General features: G+C 38.0%; 1 protein-coding gene across 3 annotated transcripts in view; it reads left to right on the top strand.

Annotated features, from left to right (window-relative positions):
* TNIP3 (TNFAIP3 interacting protein 3) overlaps positions 1-25,270 on the top strand; it is a 92,655-nt gene that overhangs the window by 46,390 nt on the left and 20,995 nt on the right. For 2 of the 3 annotated variants that reach the window (XM_047857124.1, XM_047857123.1), the window contains 6 exons: positions 9,320-9,406; positions 13,138-13,218; positions 15,145-15,210; positions 16,652-16,783; positions 19,979-20,107; positions 24,787-24,906. In XM_047857124.1, the coding sequence (XP_047713080.1) occupies positions 9,320-9,406; positions 13,138-13,218; positions 15,145-15,210; positions 16,652-16,783; positions 19,979-20,107; positions 24,787-24,906 (615 nt within the window). The remainder of the gene's footprint in view (positions 1-9,319; positions 9,407-13,137; positions 13,219-15,144; positions 15,211-16,651; positions 16,784-19,978; positions 20,108-24,786; positions 24,907-25,270) is intronic. The other variant, XM_047857125.1, reaches the window with a different exon arrangement.

The following is a 25,270-nucleotide window of genomic DNA, read 5'->3' on the forward strand; positions in this document are numbered from 1 at the left end:
TATCACCACAGGCTCCTCTGATTCCAGCATCATCTTTATATACACGTGCTTTTTCTTAATTATACTTAGTTATATTTTTATTTAAGAATTGTACCTAAATCTATGTATATGATGTTGGAATGTATTGTCTCAAGAAGAAAGTAGTCTCTTCTACATAAAATGTCCAAGCTAATTACTTGGTAATTATGAAATGACACAGAAACAATGTCATCATCAATGCAGTGGTCCCTCTGATCTTCAGATTTATAGTCAAAAAACAGAAAATATGTGAAAGACATGTCTGTTTTGTGCATCTTTATATCTTAGTACTTATCATAGTCCCAAATCCATAGTTCATGATCAATAAATATTTGTTATAAGAATATATACATGAATGAAACTGAGGTCAATGCATGAGCTAAGTAGGATAAAAATAAAGCAATCTGCATTAATATGGAGTGGTAAGGGAGAAGAGAAGAGAAAAGATTAAATTCAAGTCAGTTACCATCTCTAAATTTCAACTTAATCTTTGTTACCATCAAAGATACCTTTCCTGACAAGCTTATAGGGCTGTTATGAAGTTCAAATTAAAGCAAATAAAATGTTCCAAACCACAGAGCTCATGTGTGTGAAATTATATAATATATATATATATAATATATATATACATATACATGTACATATACATACATATATATGTATATAATATATATATATATATATATATATATATATATATATACATTTTTTTTTTTTTCTAAACTGAATTTACCTTTGGTCTAGGACCCCCATCCTATCTCATAGAAGATAATTTAATCTGGTTGGCTACAGGAAATGTCAGTCATTTTATTGTTTTCTCAGGCAATTTTATATTGCAAAACTTCTCTCCTCTCCCTCCTTCTCCCCATAATGGAACCTAGGGTCTGTGAAGCAGATTTTGTGACATAATCCAAGTGGAGTAGCATTGTCAGATGTAGAAATAAAAGTACAGGATACCCAGTTAACTTTGAATTTCATACAAACAACAAAATATTGGATGGGGCATAGTTATACATAAACAAAAACTATATCTGGAATCCAAATTTATCTGGAAGTCCTGTATTTTTTTGACAACTTTAGGGTGAAAACATTTAGGCTTCAATAATCCGCCATCTCACGATGCCATTGGGATTAATCTAAAGTACTCTTTATGGTCTTTTCATTGACCTATATCCTCACTGCAGTCACTCAAGCTTCCATACAATTCAATTCATCTCCTATCCTCAGGGCCGTATGGTAAATATTCCATCTTCCTCAATTGACCACCTTTACATTTTTCTCAAGAAGGTAGCAAATTTCTGGTTCTGCTTCCACAGCACATTAGGGTTGACCTGTCTTAGGATCTCTCTACCTAGACATGTCACAAAATCTCAGCAAGGTACCATGATGGGATGGAGAAATTCTCTTCAAGACTTGCCCTTTGCCCAGGCTTCACCCAAGGGTGAGGCTAAAGCTGTCTCTGCTCTTTGCTGTTCAATTTGGGCAATTGGATACATGATGGATGAGTCCCTAGAAGTAGGGGAATGGGGCTCCATTTCTTCATGAACCCTCAAAACCATCCAGATACTCTTTTACTCTGATCTTCCTCATTTCCCTCAGGCCATGAAACCACTTGAAAGGATAGCCACTTGAAAGGATTTTATGACATACACCTATGTGTTGCCACCAATGTTTTTCTCTACTTATTTACCACACATCTATCCACTTACTCACCCCTCTTTCCATCAATCAATCCACATTTGATTTTGGATCAATCAAATAAAATCCACATTATTTTCTGAGGTATTCCAAAATAAACTGCACGAAAGGAATTAGTCTTTTAATTTTTTTAACATAATTTTCAGGAAAAAAATACTAGCTTTTGCAATTCAAAGCTTTGGTTTTCAAAGTTGGTTTTGGTCTCCAGAGTTTGGAGAGTCTATTTTGAAAATGACAGGTTGAACAGGGCTGTTTCTCCCTTTGCATTTACAGCAAATTTAATCAGTGCTGGAGACAAAAGATACCATTAACCAAGTAAACAAAGGAGTGGTTACATAAAACAAAGAGCAGTGTTCATTTGGAGGGATCATCAGTTAATACTTCAAGATATTAACTTGTCTCCTAAGATGTAAAAAGCACTGTGCACATTTAGGAAATATTACTGAAGATCACATTTATGCCTTTTAAGAATTCCCGCATAGTAGGACACCTAGCTGGTTCAGTCACTTAGTATCTGATTCTTGATATTGGCTCAGGTTGTGATCTCATGGTAGTGCGATCAAGCCCCAGGTCTGGCTCCATGCTGAGCTTGGAGCCTGCTTGGGATTCTCTCTTCCCCTCTCTCTCTGCCCCTCCCCCACTTACACTCTTTCTCTCTCAAAATAAATAAATAAATAAACATTAAAAAAAAACAAATTTCCCCCATAGCTTGTACAATTATTTATATTGATTATTTATTAAATAATAATCAAGAGTAAGAGAAAATTAAAGGGGGATTTTTATGGAGATAGATATAGATGATACAGATATAGACATAGATATAGATATAGATATAGATATAGATATAGATACATAGATATGGATAGGTAGAAAGATATAGATAAATGATAGATAGATAGATAGATCATATAACCAAAATAGGAAAGGGTAAAATATTTATACATAAAGAGAATAAAGTGAATAAAAAGTGAATGAAATAGAACAGTTTAAAAAAAAATACATTGAGGGGCGCCTGGGTGGCGCAGTCGGTTAAGCGTCCGACTTCAGTCAGGTCACGATCTCGCAGTCCGTGAGTTCGAGCCCTGCGTCAGGCTCTGGGCTGATGGCTCGGAGCCTGGAGCCTGTTTCCGATTCTGTGTCTCCCTCTCTCTCTGCCCCTCCCCCGTTCATGCTCTGTCTCTCTCTGTCCCAAAAATAAATAAAAAACGTTGAAAAAAAATTAAAAAAAATACATTGATATTCCTACTTGATCTTTTTTGATTTTGAGGCAAAGTGTATAACTTTGTATATCACTGTGGTCGTTATCCTCTGAACTGTATTACGAGAAGCAGAGGTGTGTTATGATTTCCTACTGAAAATTCATGCATAAACTGATTCATTCAATAAAAATGAACAGTATCACTACTCTGAACTCTGAAGGTACCATGTTAGTTCCCAATGTTCAAGTGATAAAAATTGAGTCTACTACCTTCAAGAAGCTTACAGCCTCACAGAAAAGAAAGGTACATAAAATTCATGACTGTTTTACTGTAAATACTGGAAGTGATACTTCACAGAGCACCCTGGGATCACAAAGGAGGAAGTAACTAACACTACTTTGGAGAGCCAAGGGAGACTTCAGAGGGGGACTGATGGTCAAACTGGCTCAGATCCTTTAATACTTTGTGCAGTGCTGAGAAATCTTCAGACATGGAAGTTGCATAAAGTCTGCAATTTTGTAAAGACTACAGACTAGTTGGCAAAAGTCAATTTGCCCTAAGATGTATCTGAGATACACTAAAAACTAAAAGTATATAGTGGAAACAGACTTCAAGCAACACTTGTAAATTGCATGAAAAAATTGCTTCAGAGTTACAAGCTGGAGACACATAAGCATTTAGCCCCCATGAAGTTATAGGATTTGGGACTCCTCTCTCACCCAACTCTCTTAGTCCAAGTCCAGGCTTGGGGTCTGAAAGAGAGGTGATTTACTAGTTTTGAGGCTAAGAAGCTGAAATTCTGATCTTTATATCTTTCATAGTCTCTTAAGAAGATAGCTGATTCAGGAATATTCTTGATTTAGTTTTTGGGTAGGGAGGGGCCATTATGTGTGTCTGAACATTATGTGCATGTGAGTAGGTACTAAAATAATTGGCATTATTTCAGATTTGAGAAATATGGAATGAACACAAGAGACAAAAATTATTGTCAATGAAGTTTACATTCTAATGGTGGAGAGCAACAAAGAAGAAAAATATATAGTATCTTATATATAGTACTATGGAAAAATACAGAAGGAAAGGTAGATAGAAAATGCTGGGTTGGAGAGCAATTTTATATTGGGAGGTCAGGTAAGAACTCAAGAAACAGGTGACATTTAAGCAATCACCTATTGAAGGTGAAGGGATGAGCCATGTGGATACTTAGGAAAAAGAAGTTCTAAGCAGAGAGAACAAGGAGTGTGCATAACAGGCTCATGGGGCAGCAGTGTGTACAGGACACAGAGCAGAGTGAGCAAAAGGAAGAATACTAAGAGGCCAGAGAAGCACAGGCTACAGTGTATTTGGTCTTGTGGGACACTCTACAGAGTTCTGCTTTCATCTCTGAGTGAGATGAGAAGTCACTGAAAGGTTTTGTGCAGAGAAGTGACATGAAATGACATGTTCTTAAAGACTCACAATAGCTACTATATTGATAATAGATGGAGGAAGGGAGCAAGAGTGGAAGCACAGAGGCTATTAGGTTATTGCAATAATCCATGTAAGGGATGCAGGTGGCTTGATCAGTCTAAAGATGCTAAGCATCTTCCCAAGGTCACATAACTAGTAAACATAGAGGTAGGATGTGACACGAAGTCAGATTTCAGCCCCTATTGGATGCTCTCTAAAAATTTTCATGTGAATAAAATCAGGACACAAACCCTAAAGTTCTCATTTTGAAAAAGTTATTAAAATGCATGTTTATTTCACCTTGCCACTCTCTCATTAAATTGGGTCTTGTGCCAATGTGTTGCTCTCCTTTCTGGTATACTTTTGAAGTGCCTGCAAAATGTTCAGATAAATTGGATGCAGGTTGGGTGAGAAAGAGGAATCAAATATATAAACTCCAAGATTTGTAATATAGAGCATGAAAGTCACCATTGACTGTAATGGGGAAGACAAGTTTTATGGGGAAGATCAGGAAATAGGTTTTACGCAAGCAGAGAAAGAGGTAAATCCAGATAGAGATGACAAGAAGACAATTAATATAGGAATTTTACTGATTCATTCTGAGTGCCCTAGATGAACTGATTGTTAAATATCTGGATTACCACACGCTGTTAAATATTTCAAATATTGTTTTTGATAATATCTATGAAGTGGTATTGCAGTTCTCAATCTCACTCATTTGTTACATAATGCATATATCGAGGTCTATTTTTATGAAAACTCTACCTTAGATCATGTAAAATTCCTTTTCTCAGGGATCTTCAGTGGCTCCCCCCGGCCTATGCAATAATCTCAAAATTTCTTAATGTGAAATTTAAAGTCTTTCACAATTTGATCCTAATCAACTTTAGATGAGCTCTACTCTAGTTACAGTGGGCTTGTTACAATTCTTCATACTTAGGTTTGTCCACTTCCATTCCGTTTATGTTGTTCACATTATAGCAATATACCTCAGCTTTTACCATCTATCAAAATCCAATCCACCCTTCAAGGCCCAGCAGAAAGTACAGCTCCTTCCATAAGGATTAAAGCTGGGAGTGAGCTCTCTCTCTGAATTCTTGCAGGCAAGCAAATACATATTATGTGTATACATATTAATTTAATTGGAAGCAGGGACCTTTGCTTATTTTCTTTTGGCATCCATTCAGTGCCATGTGAAACATAAATGATCGATGGTTCTTTCCTTTTTTCATATTATTTGTTGCACAAATAATTTGATCAATGTCCCCTTATCTTTAAGATCATATTATTAGCAGTAGTATCTAAGTTTTTATATGTGTTCTCGCAAGTAGCAAGACGACACTATTAGGCCCCTAGGAGAAGGACACTATTACTATTCTCATTTTACAAATGTGGAAGTTGCACCTTAGAGGCCTTAAGCATCATGCCCAATGTCACGGGTAGTGAATGGGAGAGCCAACATATGAATCTAGATGACCTGAGTCAAGAGTCAGACCTTTTTGTCACCAGACAAGGCTCTCAGTCCTGCCTGGATAACACACTCACTTAAAAATTCATGCAAATAGATTCAGGAAGCAAAAGAGGTTTTCAACCCTCATTCTAAAAGGATAATAAAAAAAGGGGGGGGGGTATGTTTATTTTACCTGATAAAGAATGCCTCCTAGCATTTGTAGAACTGTGATGATCTGTCTTACACTAGTTCTGAGAGAATTATCATCAACTCAGATGAGAGTTACAAACTAACTAGTGGCTGGTAGTTCTTTGGTCCTTTTTCTTCACCATATCTCTCTTTGTTAATTATTTTTCTCTGTGTAATATTTTAGTGACTTGAAAAATGAAGGCTCTTCAGAATCCCCTTGGAAACACGTCTTTTTCTCTGAGAGTTATTGCAGCTAGTAAGACTTCTCACAAAACAAAGCTTGACTGAAAGCCAGACTCTTTTTTTGTTTTTTTTAGAAAGAGAGAGCATGAATGGGGGAGTGGGAGAGAAAGAGAGAGAGAGCGAATCTCAAGCAGACCCTACACTCAGGGTGGAGCCCAACACAAGGCTTGATCCTCTGACCATGGGATCATGACCTGAGCCAAAATCAAGAGTTGGATGCTCAACCAACTGAGCCACCCAGATACCCCTAAGAATCATCCTCTTAAGTACATAGTACATGTAAGCGGGCCGGAGGTGAGGTAAGAAGGGTATATGTAACAGAAAACGTCCAGTTTATTTCTAAGACTGGCCTAGTGCAAGCTCCTATTTTCTCAATCCAAACATGGAGCTCTCCAGAAGAGTTATTGTTAATTCATAAATTACCACATGTCTCTCTGAAGCTAATAGAAAATCTGTTTGCTGTTAAACTGCATAGCAGAAGACACAAAGGAATTGTAATGAAAAATGTAATGGTATAGGATTTCCATTCAATGGAAGCCATCACACCACGCTGTGCTGAAACAGTTGAGTATGCATCAGGATACTGAACAGAGGAGACCCAAAAGACACCAAGGCCAAGCACTGTACTTTCTGTCAAGAAATGATCTTTCCAGGGGCGCCTGGGTGGCGCAGTCGGTTAAGCGTCCGACTTCAGCCAGGTCACGATCTCGCGGTCCGTGGGTTTGAGCCCCACGTCAGGCTCTGGGCTGATGGCTCAGATCCTGGAGCCTGTTTCCGATTCTGTGTCTCCCTCTCTCTCTGCCCCTCCCCCGTTCATGCTCTGTCTCTCTCTGTCCCAAAAATAAATAAACGTTGAAAAAAAAAAAATAAAAAAAAAAATAAAAAAAAAAGAAATGATCTTTCCAACTACTTTTCTAGGTCAATGTTACCATATCCACTGGGTTATTACTACCAAATACACAGATAAGGCTGAAAGGAACCTTGAACTACATCTATATATCTCTATCTCTATCTCTGTAGCTCTATCTCTATCTCTGTCTCTATCTCTATCTCTATATAACTATGTTGTGGGGGATAGCGTTTGGAAGAAAATATTTTATTTTTTTTAATATTCATTTATTTTTGAGGGAGAGAGAGAGACCGAGTGGGAGCAGGGAGGGGCAAAGAGAGAGAGGGAGACACAGAATCTGAAGCAGGCTCCAGGCTTCGAGCTGTCAGCACAGAGCCCAACGTGGGGCTCGAACCCACAGACTGAGAAATCATGACCTGACCCAAAGTCAGCCGCCTAACCAACTGAGCCACCCAGGCACCCCTGGAAGAAACTATTTTCATGTTAGAGTTTTCTTTTTCTTTTTGGATGAGCAGGTTTTAGTGTTAATGAAGTGTCAGTCTCCAGGAAATCTCTGCTTATGTCCCCTAAAATCAGATCATATGTGAGTCATAACTCTTACTTTTAGAAATCAGAACAATTTGATTCCCACCTGCATTTTTGGATATTGCCTAAAGGAAATATCACTCCATTTCACAAGTGTACCCCCAAACCAGACCAAGAAACTAGCAAAAAACAAAACCATGTATACATACACACACACAGCAAAAAGTCTGTAAATGTGGCATGTAGATATTCATCAATTTATTCACTCAGCAGAATGTGTTGAATATGTGCTGTGTGTCACAGTACTGTAGATACGGAGGTGAACTTAACAAACGTGTAAATACACTATGTAAATGCTAAGTAAAGGTTCTGCTTGGTTGGTAAAAGGAGATCAAATAAGGTTATGGGATAAGAGAAGCATTAGGCAGATTTCCCAGGTCAACTGGTTGGAGGGGGTCCAGACAGGGGAATGTTCCAGCCAGAGAAAGCAGCAGGTGGTAGGTACATGGCTTGTTTCAGGAAATGAAGGGGGTTCAGGATGGCTGGATCACAGGCAGGGTTAGAAAGTGGAGCTAGATATGAAGTAGGAAAAAAAAAAAGACAACAGCCACATCTTAGATACTCATCATTCTCTTTTAAAGAATTTGAATTTCAGGAATTGTAGGATTTATCCTGCATACAAGTGGCTATCTCATAGGAAGGTGTAAACAAAAATGTAAATTAAGTAATTGACTGTAAATTCTTTGTTTTCTTCCTTCAGCAACACATTCTTTTCTTTCTGTATTCCTGGCTCTTCTGTGGTCCCTCTCCTCCAAGTCTGGAATGAGGTCTTCTGTTCTACCATGACTCATTTGTGTAGCTCCAAGCATCATCTTTGCACGCTTTTATCTGCATTACCCAGTATTTCATTCCCTCAATACCGTATGAGTCAACTCATGAACACTAAAATATTAGTGCCAAAAAAACAAAAGATTGAACCGCAAATGGATCATGGAGAAATCTGGACTTAACAAATTACCATCAAGACAGTCTTAAACTTGAGAACCAAGTTTAAACTTTCTGCCAGTATAAAACATTAGCTTTCCAAACAATGCCCATTTTTGCTCTAATGAATTTTCTCTTTTAGTTCCATAGGAATTAGTAGCACGTACAGAATTACGTATGACTCATTAAGTTCCACACAGCTAAGCTCACAGTTAGAAGGCATTGCCAGAAAATCTTGCCTTCAGGGAAGCAAGTAATCGAGTTGTCAAAAAGTCAATAGTTACCTAACTCTCTGGGAAATACAATGAAGTTATGGCAGTCTGGCTACTGAGGAAAGACTTGGTTTGCCCGGGCTTTCTGTGGTAACTTCCTCCTCCAGTGGGAGAAACTGCCAGTAAAGGAAGAATGACAATTTACATACCATAGTGAGGCTAATCGGCCTCTCCCTTAGTCACAGCCTGCCTACTTGAGACATCCTGGGAAATCCCTATTTGGAAGAGAAGAAAAGTTAAAATCACAGATGCTGTGCTTATAACCTTATTCTGTGTAATTCATATACAGAGTCACTTCTGTTCACTTTTAATGAAAAACAATTGCTGTTATTTTCCACCATGAGTTAACAGTGCGGTCTTTTAAAAATTTTGTATATTTGGTTTCACTTTAAAAGATACCACAAGAGACATTTTCTTTCTCTTTTTCCTTCTGTCTTCCAAGACTCCAGGAAAAACAGCTTCCATGGCATATTGCCTACAGGGCACAACTAGAATGAGTGCTGCAGAAAGTTCTTCGGAGCACGGAGAGGTAAGAATACATCTTTAGGGGATGAATTGACCATATATAGCATCAATTGCATTTTTAATGGTTAATTATGCAATGATGGATAAGAGTAGAAATGGCTACTTTGCTTTCTTTAGATAATAGCTGCTCTGTATTTTTTTTAAACTTTTTTTAATGTTTATTTATTTATTTTTGAGAGAGAGAGAGAGAGAGAGAGAGAGAACACAAGCCTGGGAGTGGTAGAGAGAGAGAGAGAGAGAGAGAGAGAGAGAGAGGGAGAAGTAAAATCTGAAGCAGGCTCCAGGCTCAGAGCTGTCGGCACAGAGCCCGACCTGGGGCTCAAGATCACTAACAGGGGGATCATGACCTAAGCTGAAGTCGGATGCTCAACGGACTGAGCCATCCAGGCACCCCTTTGCTTTGTCTTTAATCAATGTTATTTAAGGAGGAAAAAGTATCTGGGTGACTGTTGCATTTTCTTTGATCCCTCTGAGCTCCATTTCTTCTTTTACAAAGTGAGATTAAATCCTGTGCAAAGGCCCTACAGCTCCCCGGTTCTGTGGGCTCCATATTTTGCTCTTGATTTAAAGAAATTTGGTTCAATATAAATTTCAAAAAGAATATTTGTACAGTTGGAAATAGAATACAATATAGCAATAAAGTATCCCTAGTAAAATATTTACGGGTCTACAATGAATACCATAGTTTTTGTTTGGTTACTGGTTACTGCAACACTTACCCAACTGAATGACTGAATGAATGAATGAATGAATGAATGTTCTTTCTTAAAGTTGTATTTAGAGATAAGCCAAGATATAATAGCAAATTAAGGGAACTCTTTTGTTCTTTAGATACTTAATTTAGCGTGTCAGGATTTGAATATCTTAGAAGTTGGTCCAGGTGTTATGGTAAATGAGAAAGAAATGCCCAGACACTTTAAACACACATTGCACCATATAAGGAATAATTGTTCTGTAAGTGGGGCCCTTAGTAGAACTAATGACTAAAAATCTTTGTGTTTATTGAAACATCAGATACCTTCATTAGCAACTGGAAAGCAAAGCAAATACAAATGAAAAATTTCCCCAAATTTTGTGTTTGATTGACTTTGTTCCATTTTAATACATACCTGAGACATATGAACCATAGTAAAATAAACGTTGATTAATCTCCAGAGAAACTCCTGGTGATACATTTATGGCTTTTAAACAATTCTTATTACTGTGCTTTCTCTCTCTCACTTGCAGATTTAGTATCTAGCTTTTCAGTAACTCTTATTTACAAATAAAAAATCAAAGTCCAAAAGTTTTACTATTTCTTTCCAGAGAAAGTTATATATGGCAAAAAAAAAAAAAAAAAATGCACAGTATATAATTAACTTAATCTTAATCTGGATTCCCCGAAGGCTAAATCATACAAATGTTTGCTAGACACAGATTTTTTTTGTCTCTATCACAAATAGCAAGGGAACTTTTTAAGGACCCCAAATCTGTGTTCCCAAGAAAGGTCTGAAATAGGAGAACCTTGAACTTTAGTGTGAATCACTAAAACCTCTGAAATTTATTTAAAGTAGAGAAGGGATAAATATGCTGAGCACAGAGGATTTTTAGGGCAGTGAAACTATCCTATATGATACTATAATGTCATTAAACATTTGTTCAAACTCATAGAATGTACAACACTAAGAATGAACCCTAAAGTAAACTATGGATTTGGGTGATGTGTCAGTAACTATTCATCAATTGTAACAAATGTAACACTCTGGTGGGAGATGTTGATAAAGGTGTAGGTGTGGGGGTAGAAAGCATATGGGAAAACTCTGTCACCTTCCGCTAGATTTTCTTGTGAACCTAAAACTGCTCTAAAAAAATAAAGTCTATTAAAAAAAAAAAATGGAGACGCTACGATTCCCTTTTCAGAAATTCTTTTTCAGTGTTTGTGGTGGCCTACATTTTGCACGCTTCCATAGTGACTTCTATGCGTTCTTATAGTAAGAACCACTGATCTGGAATCTGGTCTCACTGTATCTCTGCTTTGCTGAGCTCAGGTTACACAACATACAGTTGGCTCACAGCATTTTCCAGATCAAAGGTACCTAATATTCAATCTGTTCTGATCCAGAATGAGTCTAGACTTCCTAAAAAAGGGAAAGCCCAATTTTAAGACCCAACATATCTGTCACCTGGATTTTGATGTTACTTCTGGAACTCAGACAAACCAGCTTCTTGAGGTCAGAAGCAAATAGAATAATTCTGAATTTATAGACACATGGAAGAATATCTTTTAAAATGAGGTCTTAGGGGCACCTGGGTGGCTCAATCAGTTGAGTGTCCGACTTCAGCTCAGGTCATGATCTCACAGCTCCTGAGTTTAAACCCCACATCAGGCTCCGTGCCAACAGCTCAGAGCTTGGAGCCTGCTTCAGATTCTGTCTCCCTCCCTTTCTGCCCCTCCCCTGCTTATGCTCTGTCTCTCTATCTCAAAAATAAGTAAACATTAATAAAAATTAACAATAAAATAAAATAAAATAAGGTCTTAACTGTACATGGGTCTAGGAAGAAGCTAAGAAAACTAAGGGCAGCTTCTATAAAGATGTAACATATGATCCAGCCCTAAAATATTGAGTGAGACATAGGTAAGCAGAGAAAAGATAGAAAAATAGTTTTATAAATCATTTCTAATGAAAAGAGTCCTTGAAACCCCATGATGATTGTAAAAGAACACTCCCTGTAAGTGCTTTTGGCAAAAGCCAACATGTTTTGAAAATATTTAATTGTTCATGAATATCTTTAATTAATTTCCATAACTATTGAGCTTGAAACTAAGTAGCAGATTTAGGACTACCCTCATCACCAGATTTGTTGTACTGTTTATATGACTCAGAGATGAGATGGTAATAAGACTATTGAGTTACTATAGAGAAAACAGCACTTAAGTGAGCTTTGTTGGTGGTCCATTTAGACAGATGGCCCACAGTTTCCAGAGCATTTGTGCTTTCTTTAAATAAATACCCCCAACACTGAGGGGGAAAAAAAACTGAAAAGAAAGATGGTTAACTTTTTCGTTGTGCCAATGATTTATTATTTAAACTTATAACCTACTGGCTTTATTCAAAGGGCTGGTTAAAATTGCACAATACCAGATAATCTATGTCAATCTCTGTATAACATAATTGTATGAAGGACACTGAGGTAGCTAGTTCATTACAGTCTTAGAATGGATTTGCTGCCTTTTAGTTTTATGTCTTTGTCTGTTTTTCTTGATGATTCTGTCATTCCTCTGACTTTTGTCAGGGCCACTCTTCAGATATGGACGTGTCTACAGAAATGACATTTTAGAAATGTTTATTACTATGTAAATACCCAAAATGTATCCATGAAACTTACCTGATTTCCATAAGCATTATACTCTGAATTTCCATTTTTTGGGAAAAGGATTGAAATCCAAACTCATAAAATCCTAATTTCTTGTTTGACTAATGTATACATTTATAATTTATTAGAGAATTATTTTGTTAATTAATTCATATAAAGGAATTTCAAATATAATGCTTCTTCGTCAACAGGTCTCTATGAAGGAATAATGGTGTGAGGATTGTTACCCCTAGAATAAGATATTTTTATAAATCACCATAGGAGAGTTAGCCAAATGCATAGAGTTTGTGAAGGACAACATTTCTCCTGCTTATTTTATAGAAGATTTTGTTTCACAATTTCTCTTTTTTTTTGTTTTTGTTTTTGTTTGTTTGTTTTAAGCATGATCAATCATCAAGCAGAAAGAACTTGACAAGTTCTCTTGAACAAAAGATAAGGTGCTTGGAAAAACAGAGAAAAGAGGTAATTTACAAATATTAGCTGAAGCAACATGTATCATGAGTTAATGCTGAGAATAAAATAGAGTCTAGAGTCTTTTATTTTTGTTATTGGGTCACAATATTTATCTCTAGGATTTTGGACTGCATTATTTTGAGAGGAAGTACTTTTTTCTTATTCACCTACATTTCTCTTACCCAGTCTTTCAGTGTTTGTGTAAATGAGTGAAAAATGACAGTCATAAATCTAATAATTATCTTAATTTTTCTCAAAACTTAGATGTTTCCTCCACATGGACTATGTGAGCTTATCACCTGTGCCTTATGCCTTGCAACTTGACATACCTTGAAACTCAAACTGTCAAAGGCTTTAGGTGTAATTGACTTAGGTGCTATGATTTCATGAACTGGGTATCCAGCCACATAGGGGTTAAGGAGCATTATTGAAAAAAATTTTTTTTTGTTGTTTATAAAATGCCATTAGGAATGTGATGGATATTATTATGAGTTCTGTTTTTCTGAGTTTAATGAATGTTAGAACCTCTTTATTCTTCTTGAAGATGAAGAAGGGAAAAGTGTAACAATTTTAACACTGTGTATGTTGTCAATTTTAAATTAGTTTCCTAAACCATTGTATATGTTTTATCCTTCATGTTCTTCTGTATGGTGTCTTCTACTCCTCTTTGATATTACATAAAATATTGTATCCTTCTGGAAAATTATTGAACTATAGCAGGGTAATGTTACCATGGCATAGAAATGTTAATCCTTAAAATGCCAACAGATATCTTTATATAATAATATAATATATAGTCTATACTAAATACCCATAGCTATTTCCAGCATAAGATTTACCTAGGGACTGGGTGTCTGGATTAGATATTTTGTTTTATAATTAGGAGAATATGTTGCTTCCTTTTAGTGGCTGTAACTATCTTCTCAATCTGTCCCATATTGAAAGTGTTGGAATTTCTCTTGATGTAGGAAGTTACAGGCTTCCCTTACAAGAAAACTAAAACACAGGACATAGGTTTTTTTCTTCCTTTTGATTAGCACATAATTTTAAAGCTTCTAAATTGCAGCCTAAATTATTTCTAAATATTCTTATGACAAAACTATTATTCCTTGAAAATCTATAATTTCAAAACGGTGATATTATCCATTCATTACATATACATTACAAGTCATGTGTTGATTTTAAAAAGCACAATATTGCAAGCACATGATGGTAAGTTATCGGGATTTGGAATTTATTAATATAAATTCTGCTTTAGAAAAGGTAGAAGAGGGGCGCCTGGGTGGCGCAGTCGGTTGAGCGTCCAACTTCAGCCAGGTCACGATCTCACGGTCCGTGAGTTCGAGCCCCGCGTTGGGCTCTGGGCTGATGGCTCAGAGCCTGGAGCCTGTTTCCGATTCTGTGTCTCCCTCTCTCTCTGCCCCTCGCCCATTCATGCTCTGTCTCTCTCTGTCCCAAAAATAAATAAACGTTGAAAAACAAATTTTTTTTAAAAAAAGAAAAGGTAGAAGAAATATTTAATTATAATAATCAGTGTAAGCACACAGAAAAATATGGAAAGGTTTGAAAAAAGACCCTCATATATTAATAAATCTTACAGAAAACCATCAATACTCCCAAAGTTTTACTGGATTTTGATTGTATTAAACAAAGATGAAAATTTCAAATAACAAGCAAAGTTGAAAGTTCTAATAACAGTTCAGCTGACTAGTCAAGATATACGTAAGGCTAAATGGTTTTTCATATGTTAGCCAGTTATGAAAAGAGGGAGTGTGCTCAATTCAATCGTCCCAGCCCTACAAGAACTTGGTGGAAGGAATACTGTGTTCAACCGTACTTGCAAATCTTACTAGCCCCCCAAAAGTGATTTCATTTTGGCCAAATTTCCAAATGGGCAGAAATCCATATTGATTCACCAAATTTTAATAATTTCAGCTCCTGGAAGTTAACCAGCAATGGGATCAGCAATTTAGAAGTATGAAAGAGTTATATGAACGAAAGGTAAACACCTCTCTGTTTAGTATTTGCTTTAGATCAGTAAGCTGGGGGACCAAGTCTGTGAAGATTCTCACTGGTTTCAGCTTAAGGAGACATGTGGCTAGCCAACTGTTGAAAAAATGATGGGGGGGGGGTAGGGAGAAGGTGCTGAGTGCATTATTGGTCTCTTGGTACTGAAGATTAGTGAAAGATATCAGTGAATTATCTTGAGCATGACAAAAAAAAAAGGTACTAAAAATAGCCTTTAGCCTCTGGCGATGTCTCTAGAGTTCTTATGCACATTCATCATAGCTCATGGAATAACCTGTTTTGGATTTGTTACTAGCAGCCACAAATACACAAAGTTATATGTGAGGTAGGATATGGCTTAAAGTTCATACTGTTTTATACAAGGCCATTTCTCCAATTCTTTAATTAGTTGGCATAAGCTATTTCCACAGATAAAGAAATGAACAATGGTAACAGTGACAGTGTGAGGGGAAGTGGGGCATTCCCTCTTCCCCCTACAGCATATTCTCTGTCAAGAATCTTTTGCTTTGATGAGAAAGAACTTTTTGGAGAGAATATCTTTTAATAGGTCAAAGTCAATTTGTAATTTAAATTATTCCACGTTCAAAAATAGAGAAAAGGAGAAAGTAAATTCCCCTAAATAATTCAGAATTAAGAAACCTGACCACAAGTGAGTAACAGAGCAGTATTGCTCTCTTCTTCCCCATTTTGATACACTGAAGCATTAAATTTAGTAAGTGCAGGATAATGCTCCCACTACAGCAGGCCTGTTATATTCAGTCTGGGGCAGCTTTGGGGTCTCCAAATTTTAAAGAACATGGTCCCAGAGAAAATGTGTAAGCTGCTCAGGAAGAACGGCCTGCAGGTGTGTGAAGACCCTTGGTTAACAGTGGGCATAATTCCCATCTTTGCTAAAACACCCTTTTCTAAGGCCTCTCTTACTGGACCGTCATCGCTCTGAGAACTAGCTTGGCATTTCGCAGGGCGTCAAGCATTGCAGATAACTGAGGAGTTAAAAGCCATGTCTGTTTTTCTCTGGCCCAGGCAAATTCACTCACCCCCTAACCCCATGCTGCCCTTTTCAGGTCAGGCAAGGCACATTTTGAGAGTTAGGAATAGAATGACAGGCTCAGAAGCGTCCCCGTCTAAGATCTAAATCTTTATTCTCTCGGAAGTGGTGTGGTTTGGAGAAAGGAGGGAAGGGGCTTAAGGCTGTTTCGGTGTTTACTTTTACCGGTAGGGGAAGCTCTTCCTTAAGTGCACAGGTCCTGACCTTTGCTAAGGCTGGTGGGAAATAGAACCTCTCTTAGGGGCCGCCCAGGAGTGGGGGCGTGTCCGTCCCTGCGTGCACGGGGTGGGGGAATAAATCCGGGGGTGGGAGGGGGTGTGAATTTCAGAAGTGGTGTCTGCCACACTGTGTATACGACTTCCTCAGGTCGCAGAGCTGAAAATGAAACTGGACGCCGCAGAAAGGTTCCTCAGCTCGCAGGAGAAGGAGCGGCTTCAAAGTCAGAGAGAGAGCGACCGGCTGCACGACCAAACCCGCCAGCGGCTGCAGCTCGAGGAGGTGGGCGGGGCTCAGGGAGAAGACCTTCCTGGCCCCGGGGCCTGAGCACGCTCGGCGGAGAGTGGTGGGCGGAGAGTGGTGGGCGGAGAGTGGTGTGCGTAGGAGCGGATGGGTTACGCAAGTCCCCGGGCCGATTCTCTGCGAACTGAAGGAAGGAGATGCCCAGCTTGCGTCCTCCTTTGTTGTCCAAATAAGCAGGCCTTTGCGTGCCAGGCTCTACCCGCAGAGAGTGCTGATCCATAGGTTTGGTGCCATCTTTCTAGAGCATTTCAGCCTAGGAGATTAAATTTACCCTTTTGCTTTTACTCAGATACAGTTTTTATTTCAAGTGTTAATAATAATGGGACACTACCTTGTGTTTGTACAGCTGCTTTTGAGCTTACATAGTTTTACAAATAGGTATTGCGTTTGTAATCATAAAAAATAAAACGTTTAAAAAACTGCCTCACCTTCACGATTTCACTTAACATTCTCAGCCCATCTGTGAGGGAAATGGTATTTCTGCAATTTTTTTTTTTTAGCTTATTTATATATTTTGAGAGAGACCGAGACAGTGTGAGTGGGGGCAGAGTGGGGGGTGGGGGGAGGGAGAGAGAGACAGGGAGAGAGAAAGAGAATCCCAAGCAGGCTCCGCACTGTCAATGCAAAGCCTGATAATGGGTCTCAATCCCAGGAATCGGGAGATCATGACCTGAGCTGAGATCAGGAGCCCCACCCTAAACCCTCTGAGCCACCCAGATGCCCCCTATTTTTGCCATTTTAAAGCTGAGATGTGAAGAGGTTCCAGGACTTGCCAAGCTTGCCAACCTAGTACCTGGGAAAATGGGATTTGAACCCAGCCTCCAAATTTGAAATCTCCATTAATCCCCACTGAGAGCAAGATGGTGGCCATTAAGGTGACAGTCTTCTAAAATACTCTCGGTTTCACTCTTAGTTATGGGGCTTAATGGATATTATAGAAAATGGGAGGAAAATCTTAAGCCCTAATGGATGCACATTTTTTTTATGTATGTTAAGAAAAAATAAGTGTAAATAGTCTCAGGTGTAGCCTTGTGACAGATATCATGAAGCATTGGCTGTATTTTAACACGTGCACCAATCTTAAGGCAATAGCTGAAATCAATGCAGACAGCCGTTGGTGTAGATTTTCTTACCTCGATAAGGTTCTCCCTGTCCCAGTGAGTCAGAGGAAAACAAACAAGGTTTAGCAACTCCCTTCTGACCTTGTTGCAGTCCCTTCCTTTTTCTGACCAGGAATCATGATAATTGTTCCCTCATGAAGTTGGAACCATTTATAATTTGAAGTCACTTTTAGATTATGTCAAATTAGAAAATGATTGGCTCATTTTCTAAGTGTATATAAGCCCACTCTATTTAAGTGAAAGCAAATAGGAATGTTTTCATTTAAAAAAAAAATCACCTCACGTAGATATCTTTTTTTAAAAAACTTTTTAACATTTATTTATTTTTGAGAGAGAGAGAGAGATGGTGAACGTGGGGAAGGGCAGAGAGAGAGAGGGAGACAGAATCTGAAGCAGGCTCCAGGCTCTGAACTGTCAACACAGAACCCGACAGGGGGCTTGAACTCCGAAATGGTGAGATCATGACCTGAGCTGAAGTTGGATGCTTAACAGACTAAACCACTCAGGCACCCCACATAGATATCTTAAATCTAATTATTGTTTTGGGAAATATTAATTACTAAAACAACATATTATAACATGTGTGTTAGCTATTTTCTCATCTTGATTTACTTAAATTCCGGGATGTTTGTTTATTAGGTTAAAGTTTCAGTGCCATTAAGAATTCAGTTCATTCCAGGAGTGCCTAGGTGATTCAGTCATTAAGTGTCTGACTCTTGATTTCAGCTCAGGTGATGATCTCAAGTTTAGTGGGATTGACCCCACATTGGGTTCTGCGTTGACAGCGTGGTTTTTGCTCGGGATTCTCACTCTCTCTCCCTCTCTCTGCCCCTCCCCACCATGCTCACGTGAGCTTGCTCTCCTTTTTTTTTAAATTTTTTTTTTTAACGTTTATTTATTTTTGAGACAGAGAGAGACAGAGCATGAACAGGGGAGGAGCAGAGAGAGAGGGAGACACAGAATCTGAAACAGGCTCCAGGCTCTGAGCTGTCAGCACAGAGCCCGACGCGGGGCTCGAACTCACGGACCGTGAGATCATGACCTGAGCCGAAGTCGGATGCTTAACCGACCGAGCTACCCAGGCACCCCTCCTTCTTTAAAAATAAATAAAACTTAAAAAAAATGCAATTCACTCCACAAAAAATTTACTATCTAAAATATAAAATTAAGAATTAGAAGATAGATATTGTCAACTAACCTTGCTTCAGTTATGTAAAACAAAGGACTTCTTGAAGGTAATCGGAAACATGGAGGAGTGATGGCACTTGGACTTGTTGATCTCTCCCTTTTCAAAGCAATGAACACAACAATACAGTGCTCTGAGTAATTATCTGTAGTGAAGGGTCTTATTTGCCTGAAGTTTTATCCTCTTCTCCCTCCAGTTCAGAATGATGCAGGCAGGATTGGTCTTTCAGATATTTCATATTTTTTATTGCAATCATACTTTTTTTTTCTTTGTAGAACTTTACTTACTTTTACTAAATCGCTTACCCATCACTCTGTAACAGTACATGGGAACTTGCTTATTCTCTGAACCCATTTGACCCTTGAAAGTGAGGACTGAGGATTTTGAGCTTTTTCTGGGGTCATGAAACTTACTTAGTAGCACTAAGGAGCAAAGAAATATTTTTTTCTATCTGAACCCTGTCCTCCAACCAAAGAATATTGCTTAAATGGAATGTCAAGGGGCGCCTGGGTGGCTCAATTGGTTAAACATCCAACTTCTGCTCAGGTTATGCTCTCACAGTTCGGTTCATGAGTTCAAGCCCCTCCTTGAGCTCTGTGCTGACAGCTCAGAGCCTGGAGCCTGCTTCAGATTCTGTGTCTCCCTCTCTCTCTGTCCGTCCCCTTCTTATGCTCTGTCTCTCTCTCTCTCTCTCTCTCTCTCTCTCTCTCTCGCTCAAAAGTAAATAAATATTAAAAAAAAATTTAAAGGAACGTTAAGTGAAAATCTAGCAGGTTCTGTTTTTATTGTATTTCAGAAGTATTCCTACAACATTATCTCATCTGAATTTTATTGATTTCGGTTTTGTTTTCTTGCTGTTTATTTCAGAAGGAAAAGGAGAGCCTAAGTGAAGAATTACATGAATTGAAGAAAGAAAATAAGCTTTTGAAGGAAAAAAACACTCTTGCGAGCAAGAAGAAGGAACAGTATGAATGTGAAATAAAGCGCCTCAATAAGGTACCAGTCCAGGTCAATCTGGGCAGCTGGAAGGAAAGGTCCCTGTAGAAAGAGCACATTCCTAACTGAGAGTCACAACACAATCTGTGCAGCAGTACAGCTCCTGGTCTTGGGAGCCTGCACAGGAGCTTCTCTGTAATTTTATAAGTCACTCGTAGCTGCATCTTTCAGCCAAGGCTTTAAGGAATACATGTCCCTGCAAAAAATCATCATGAAAAAGAGAAATGAGGAGTAACTTCAGAAGACAGTAAGAACTTTTTTTTTTTAGTTCAAAGAACCACGTAAAGCAAGTGGGTGTTTGGGAACAATAGCATATCTCTTGGTCAACCACAAAAGTTTCCTGAGGAAACAGGCTGCTCTTTAAAATCATCACTATGGAGCTGGGTATGATGCAGACTATATGGAATCATGCTAAAGGCCAGCCCCAAGGCTGATATGGTGGCCTTCCAGAGAAGAAGTCTAAAACTCATTTTTAATTAGGGTGTGGGGTCTGGGGGATGAGGGGGAGGAATGGAGGTAGGTGTGTTAGAAAAACACAAGTGGTTAAGTGCCTTGGCTTCAACTTAACTATTCGAAGGGGCTACCTGTGGAGTGCTGCCAAAGGATGACTCTAGAGAATTTGTGCATTTGTGTGTGTGTGTGTGTGTGTGTGTGTGTGTGTGAGAGAGAGAGAGAGAGAGAGAGAGAGAGAGAGAGAGAGAGAGAGTTTTATGGACAGATAGCTTAATTTCCCTGGGGAAGGGATTGCTCACTTATTCAAGTTAGCAATTAAATCCTTTGCTGTTGGTTTTTCAAAGGGCCACATCAGATGTGGACCATAGGAGCACTGGTAGTACATGTTTGAGTCAAGATATTGATCTCTCAAGTTAGATATCTCTTGACCTAAGTAATAGAAATTGCCTTCCAAAACAAGAGTGGGTGATTGGCCTTGAAAAAGTGGTCAGTGCCTGTGCTTTTCGGACTGTGTATATTTTAGTCTGGACTGTGTATCTTTTTAGTGTTCAGAGGATCATTTAAAGATCCCCAAAGGGTTGAGTATGTGCCTGTATGGTTGACAGAATGCTTTACAAATGTGACCCTGCATTTGATCTGTTTGTGGGGCAAGTTACTGGTCAGGAGAAAATGGGAAAGTAGAGACTAACATCATAAACAATGCACTTCTCTATCCTCTATGAGAGGAAACAGTGTTCAGAGATACAAATTTAGAGCAAATAAATTTTCCCTTTTATCCTCTGTTGGAAATCCTCCACAGATGAATTAGAGGAACTAATGTTGGGATTATGCTTGAAATCTTTCCCATCTGTGATATGTTATTTGATAAGTTTTCTTCTGCTCTCTAATTCATTTCTGTAAATGTTGATACAAGAATATACCCCCTATAGAAATTAGAACAGCCATGAACTCTGTTTTTTGCTCCTATGTGTACCCTTAATTTTTGTGTCTCTGTATTTATAGTCTAATATTTTCAAAGTTAGTAAAAAATTTTTAACTCTTGTGATTATAGTAAAATTGAGAAAATGAGAGAAATTAATTTGAGTAAAATTCAGGCCTTTATGCAAATGTCACCTTCTCAAAGAGGATTTTTCTGGCTACCCTAATTAAAATTACATATTCTGTCTCTGATATTCCTATTTTAATGTTTCGTTGGAATTTATTGCTATCTAATATATATTTAATGTCTCATATTAATTACCCTATTTGTTTCCTGTCTCCCAATCTTGATTGTAAGCTCCATGAGGGTAGGACTGCACAATCGACTTCTCTATTTGGCATAGTAGGCACAGTATTGAGGGCTCATAATACTTTTAGTGGCCTATTAATATGTTTAATTTCTCTCAAAATCTGAAAAAAAAATGGACCTTTAAGTCAAAAAAACATTTTCATATTAATATGAAATATATTCATCTTTGTAAGAATGCAGGTAGGAAACATAATTTTAATATGCATTTATTTGGAGGAATGGACTCACAAATACAACATAATGTAGCCTAAGTTTTTCTAATTTTTTCATTCCTGTGTTCTGGATGCCAACAAAAGGGCATTGCTCACAGTATGTTCTTAAATATTTATTGAATGGATAAATTAATTAAATAATTTAGCTGGTACATAATATGTTCAGTAGCCAATTCTGGCCCCAAGATTCATGCTTTTTTTTTTTTAATTTTTTTTTTTTTTAACGTTTATTTACTTTTGAGACACAGAGAGACAGAGCATGAACTGGGGAGGGTCAGAGAGAGAGAGGGAGACACAGAATCTGAAACAGGCTCCAGGCTCTGAGCTGTCAGCACAGAGCCCGACGCGGGGCTTGAACTCACGAGCTGTGAGATCATGACCTGAGCTGAAGTCGGACGCTTAACCGACTGAGCCACCCAGGCGCCCCCCAAGATTCATGCTTTAGCAGGCATAACACATTACTTATGAGTAGTGAAAAAAAGGTAATAAAAGGATACTTCAAGCCAGATGTACTTCCACTACATCTATACCTTAAAATATCATTTAAAAAGCATAGATAGAAAGTGATGAGCTATGAAAGGTTTTTTTCTCATTTAGTGAATGTATTAGTATCTAAGGAAACGTAAGCAATTACTATTCATACATACACTGTGGATTGTTTCTTCTCTTAGCACAGGAATAAATAAAAGTTACTTAAAACGTTCATTTGGGTAGTTGATTTTGCACACCCTCCATCACAGCTGGAATTCAGGGCCCACCCTGCTTGCACTAGCAGACCCCCTGCTGACCCATTCACCACAGCAGAAATTTGTAGCATATCAGCTTAGTAATTAACATATGGTTTTCAGAAGTTCACACAACTCTGTGTACTCAATTCGGCTTATTTGCTTTGAAGGAAATACCCAAGGGCATTGTTTTCATTGAGTTCTTAAAGAGAAGCCAGATGTTTAACCAAAGTGAGAGAAATTACCTGAGGCTTGTCAGCCAATGCCACCCATGGGCAAAATTGATTTGTCCAACATCTCACCATTGTGAGATGGGTAGATCTGTTTAGTATGCCTGTGCTGATAGTAAATTACTATTCTGGAATAGGTTACAGGTATTTGTTCAAGGAAGTTAAAAAACCCCAAGATGGAATAAATGTCTATTAAACTCACCTTTCAGTTATGACTCATTTGAAAATTTTCTAGAAGCCTGAATAGCATGAAAGGTAGACCAGGAAATTCAAATATAACAACACCCACAAAAATAGTCTGTTCATAGGTGTAGAATATGAAATCGGCATAGTTGATTGTCTTTAACTCATTTGGCTCACCCCATCCTAGACTTTCTCCACTTTTAAAAATTGTAACTAATATACTACTTCTTAAAACCATGTAGCTTAACAACAAGTTCTAACAAAACATAAATTATGAAACAACTTTTATTGTTTCTTTAAATTCTTCTTGGAGAAAGAAAAAAGTTCTTGTTTCTCTTGCAACTTCATAAAAAATGATATTTACATTAGGCTAGACAGTATCCATAGACTATAAACACATTCTATTAGGAAATTCCTAGCCTGCCTACAATATTTAAGACCATAACTTTGTTTTGTTTTTCCTACTTTTATGATCATATTGTACAGTAATGCAGGAAAGTAAGTTACAAATAGTACCACCGAACGAACGTCATTGAAGCTACTAAAGAAATTCAGAGGAAGTGAAGTCTTGGAGTTCTGAAAGCAAAACTTTTCTGTTTGTATAAAGGGATCATTTGATAATGAGCAAGTAGTCATATCGTATGTGGGCTCTGAGACCACACCAGGATGAGGTGTGTTGTGTCATAATTTTGGCGGCCGTTTTATTGAACTGGATCATGAACCAAGGTCTTCAGGATAGAGAGAATGTATTCTATATGATCTGACAAAGTATAGGATATGTAAGGTATTATGGTCTAGTGAATAATGATGGTTGTCTAAGAGACTCTTGTTTCCTTCATCTCCTCACCCTACAGTAAAGCCAATAAGTTGTACTGAATGTCAAGAAAGTAGAGCTTCTCTGCACCCTATAGTGAGTTCATGCATGTTTTATTGGAGAATAAATATGACTGTGGCTAAGCCAGGGCATGGTATACTGAGGAGGACAGTACAATAGATCTAAGGAATAGTGATCTGCACATGTTCACATTTCTGTGGGTTTTCTTCTCTCCCATTGGGAGCAGGGCTGTAGAACACAGTATCACTCAAAATGTCATCTGGAACCAGCAGCGTCAGCTTTTGAGGATTGCAGATTCTTAGACCATCTCCTTAGATCAACTATTTCAGGATCTCTGGGGAAGGTGCCCAAGGATTTGCTACCTCTCCAGCTGATTCTGATACTCTAATGTTTGAACATTATTGATAGAGTCTGCTTTTGATTGAAGCAGGAAATCTGAAAAAGGGCTATTGATATGTTTTCTTTTCATAGTTGGCTTGGTGGAGCAGGACATCCCTGACATCAGTATCGGAAGCCCTCCTTAATAACAATGACAGTTGAATAACATAAGCATCATCATGGAGAAAATACAGATTCTGAAAAAAAAATCATATGCTAGAAAATGAGAAGGAAGAAAAGTAATTCAGTCATAAAAGGGGCATCAAAATGGAGTTCTTTCTTGTGGGGGGGGGCATTTGATATAATTCTAATAATCATAGAATTCATAAGATGTGGTAACTCTCAGTTCAACGGTGTGCTTATCTTATAACCTAGGCTCTTCAAGATGCCTTGAAAATCGAGTGTTCTTCATTTCCGGAGGATTGTTTGGGAAAATCTGAACTGGAGTGCAGACATAAGGAGATGAGAACAGAAATGGAAGTTCTCAAACAGCAGGTGAGAAGTGGAAAGTGACATGATCATGTGGAGAACACAAGGCCCATTGTTCATGCTCCTCTGGATGGTTTTGGAAGTCTTCCTATTCAAAATGTGTCCAAAATTATTGCATTTATTTTCATTAGAATTATGTAATTTTAAAGCTTGATAAGAGAATATACATCGGCTAGCCCAACTTCCACTTTATGAAAGAGGGAATTAAATTTCAAATGGGTTGAATGGCTTGTCCAAGATCATACGGTTAAAAGAAGGACTTACTAATTAACCTTTTTGGTGAGATTTAATTAGCACTGGTCCAGAGAACTTCATGTAGACGTGATTTATTTTGAAAACACTATTAACCCAAACCCTGGACCTTTTCAGC

The sequence above is a fragment of the Prionailurus viverrinus genome, chromosome B1, assembly GCF_022837055.1.
Source record: "Prionailurus viverrinus isolate Anna chromosome B1, UM_Priviv_1.0, whole genome shotgun sequence".
Taxonomy (NCBI): Eukaryota; Metazoa; Chordata; class Mammalia; order Carnivora; family Felidae; genus Prionailurus; species Prionailurus viverrinus.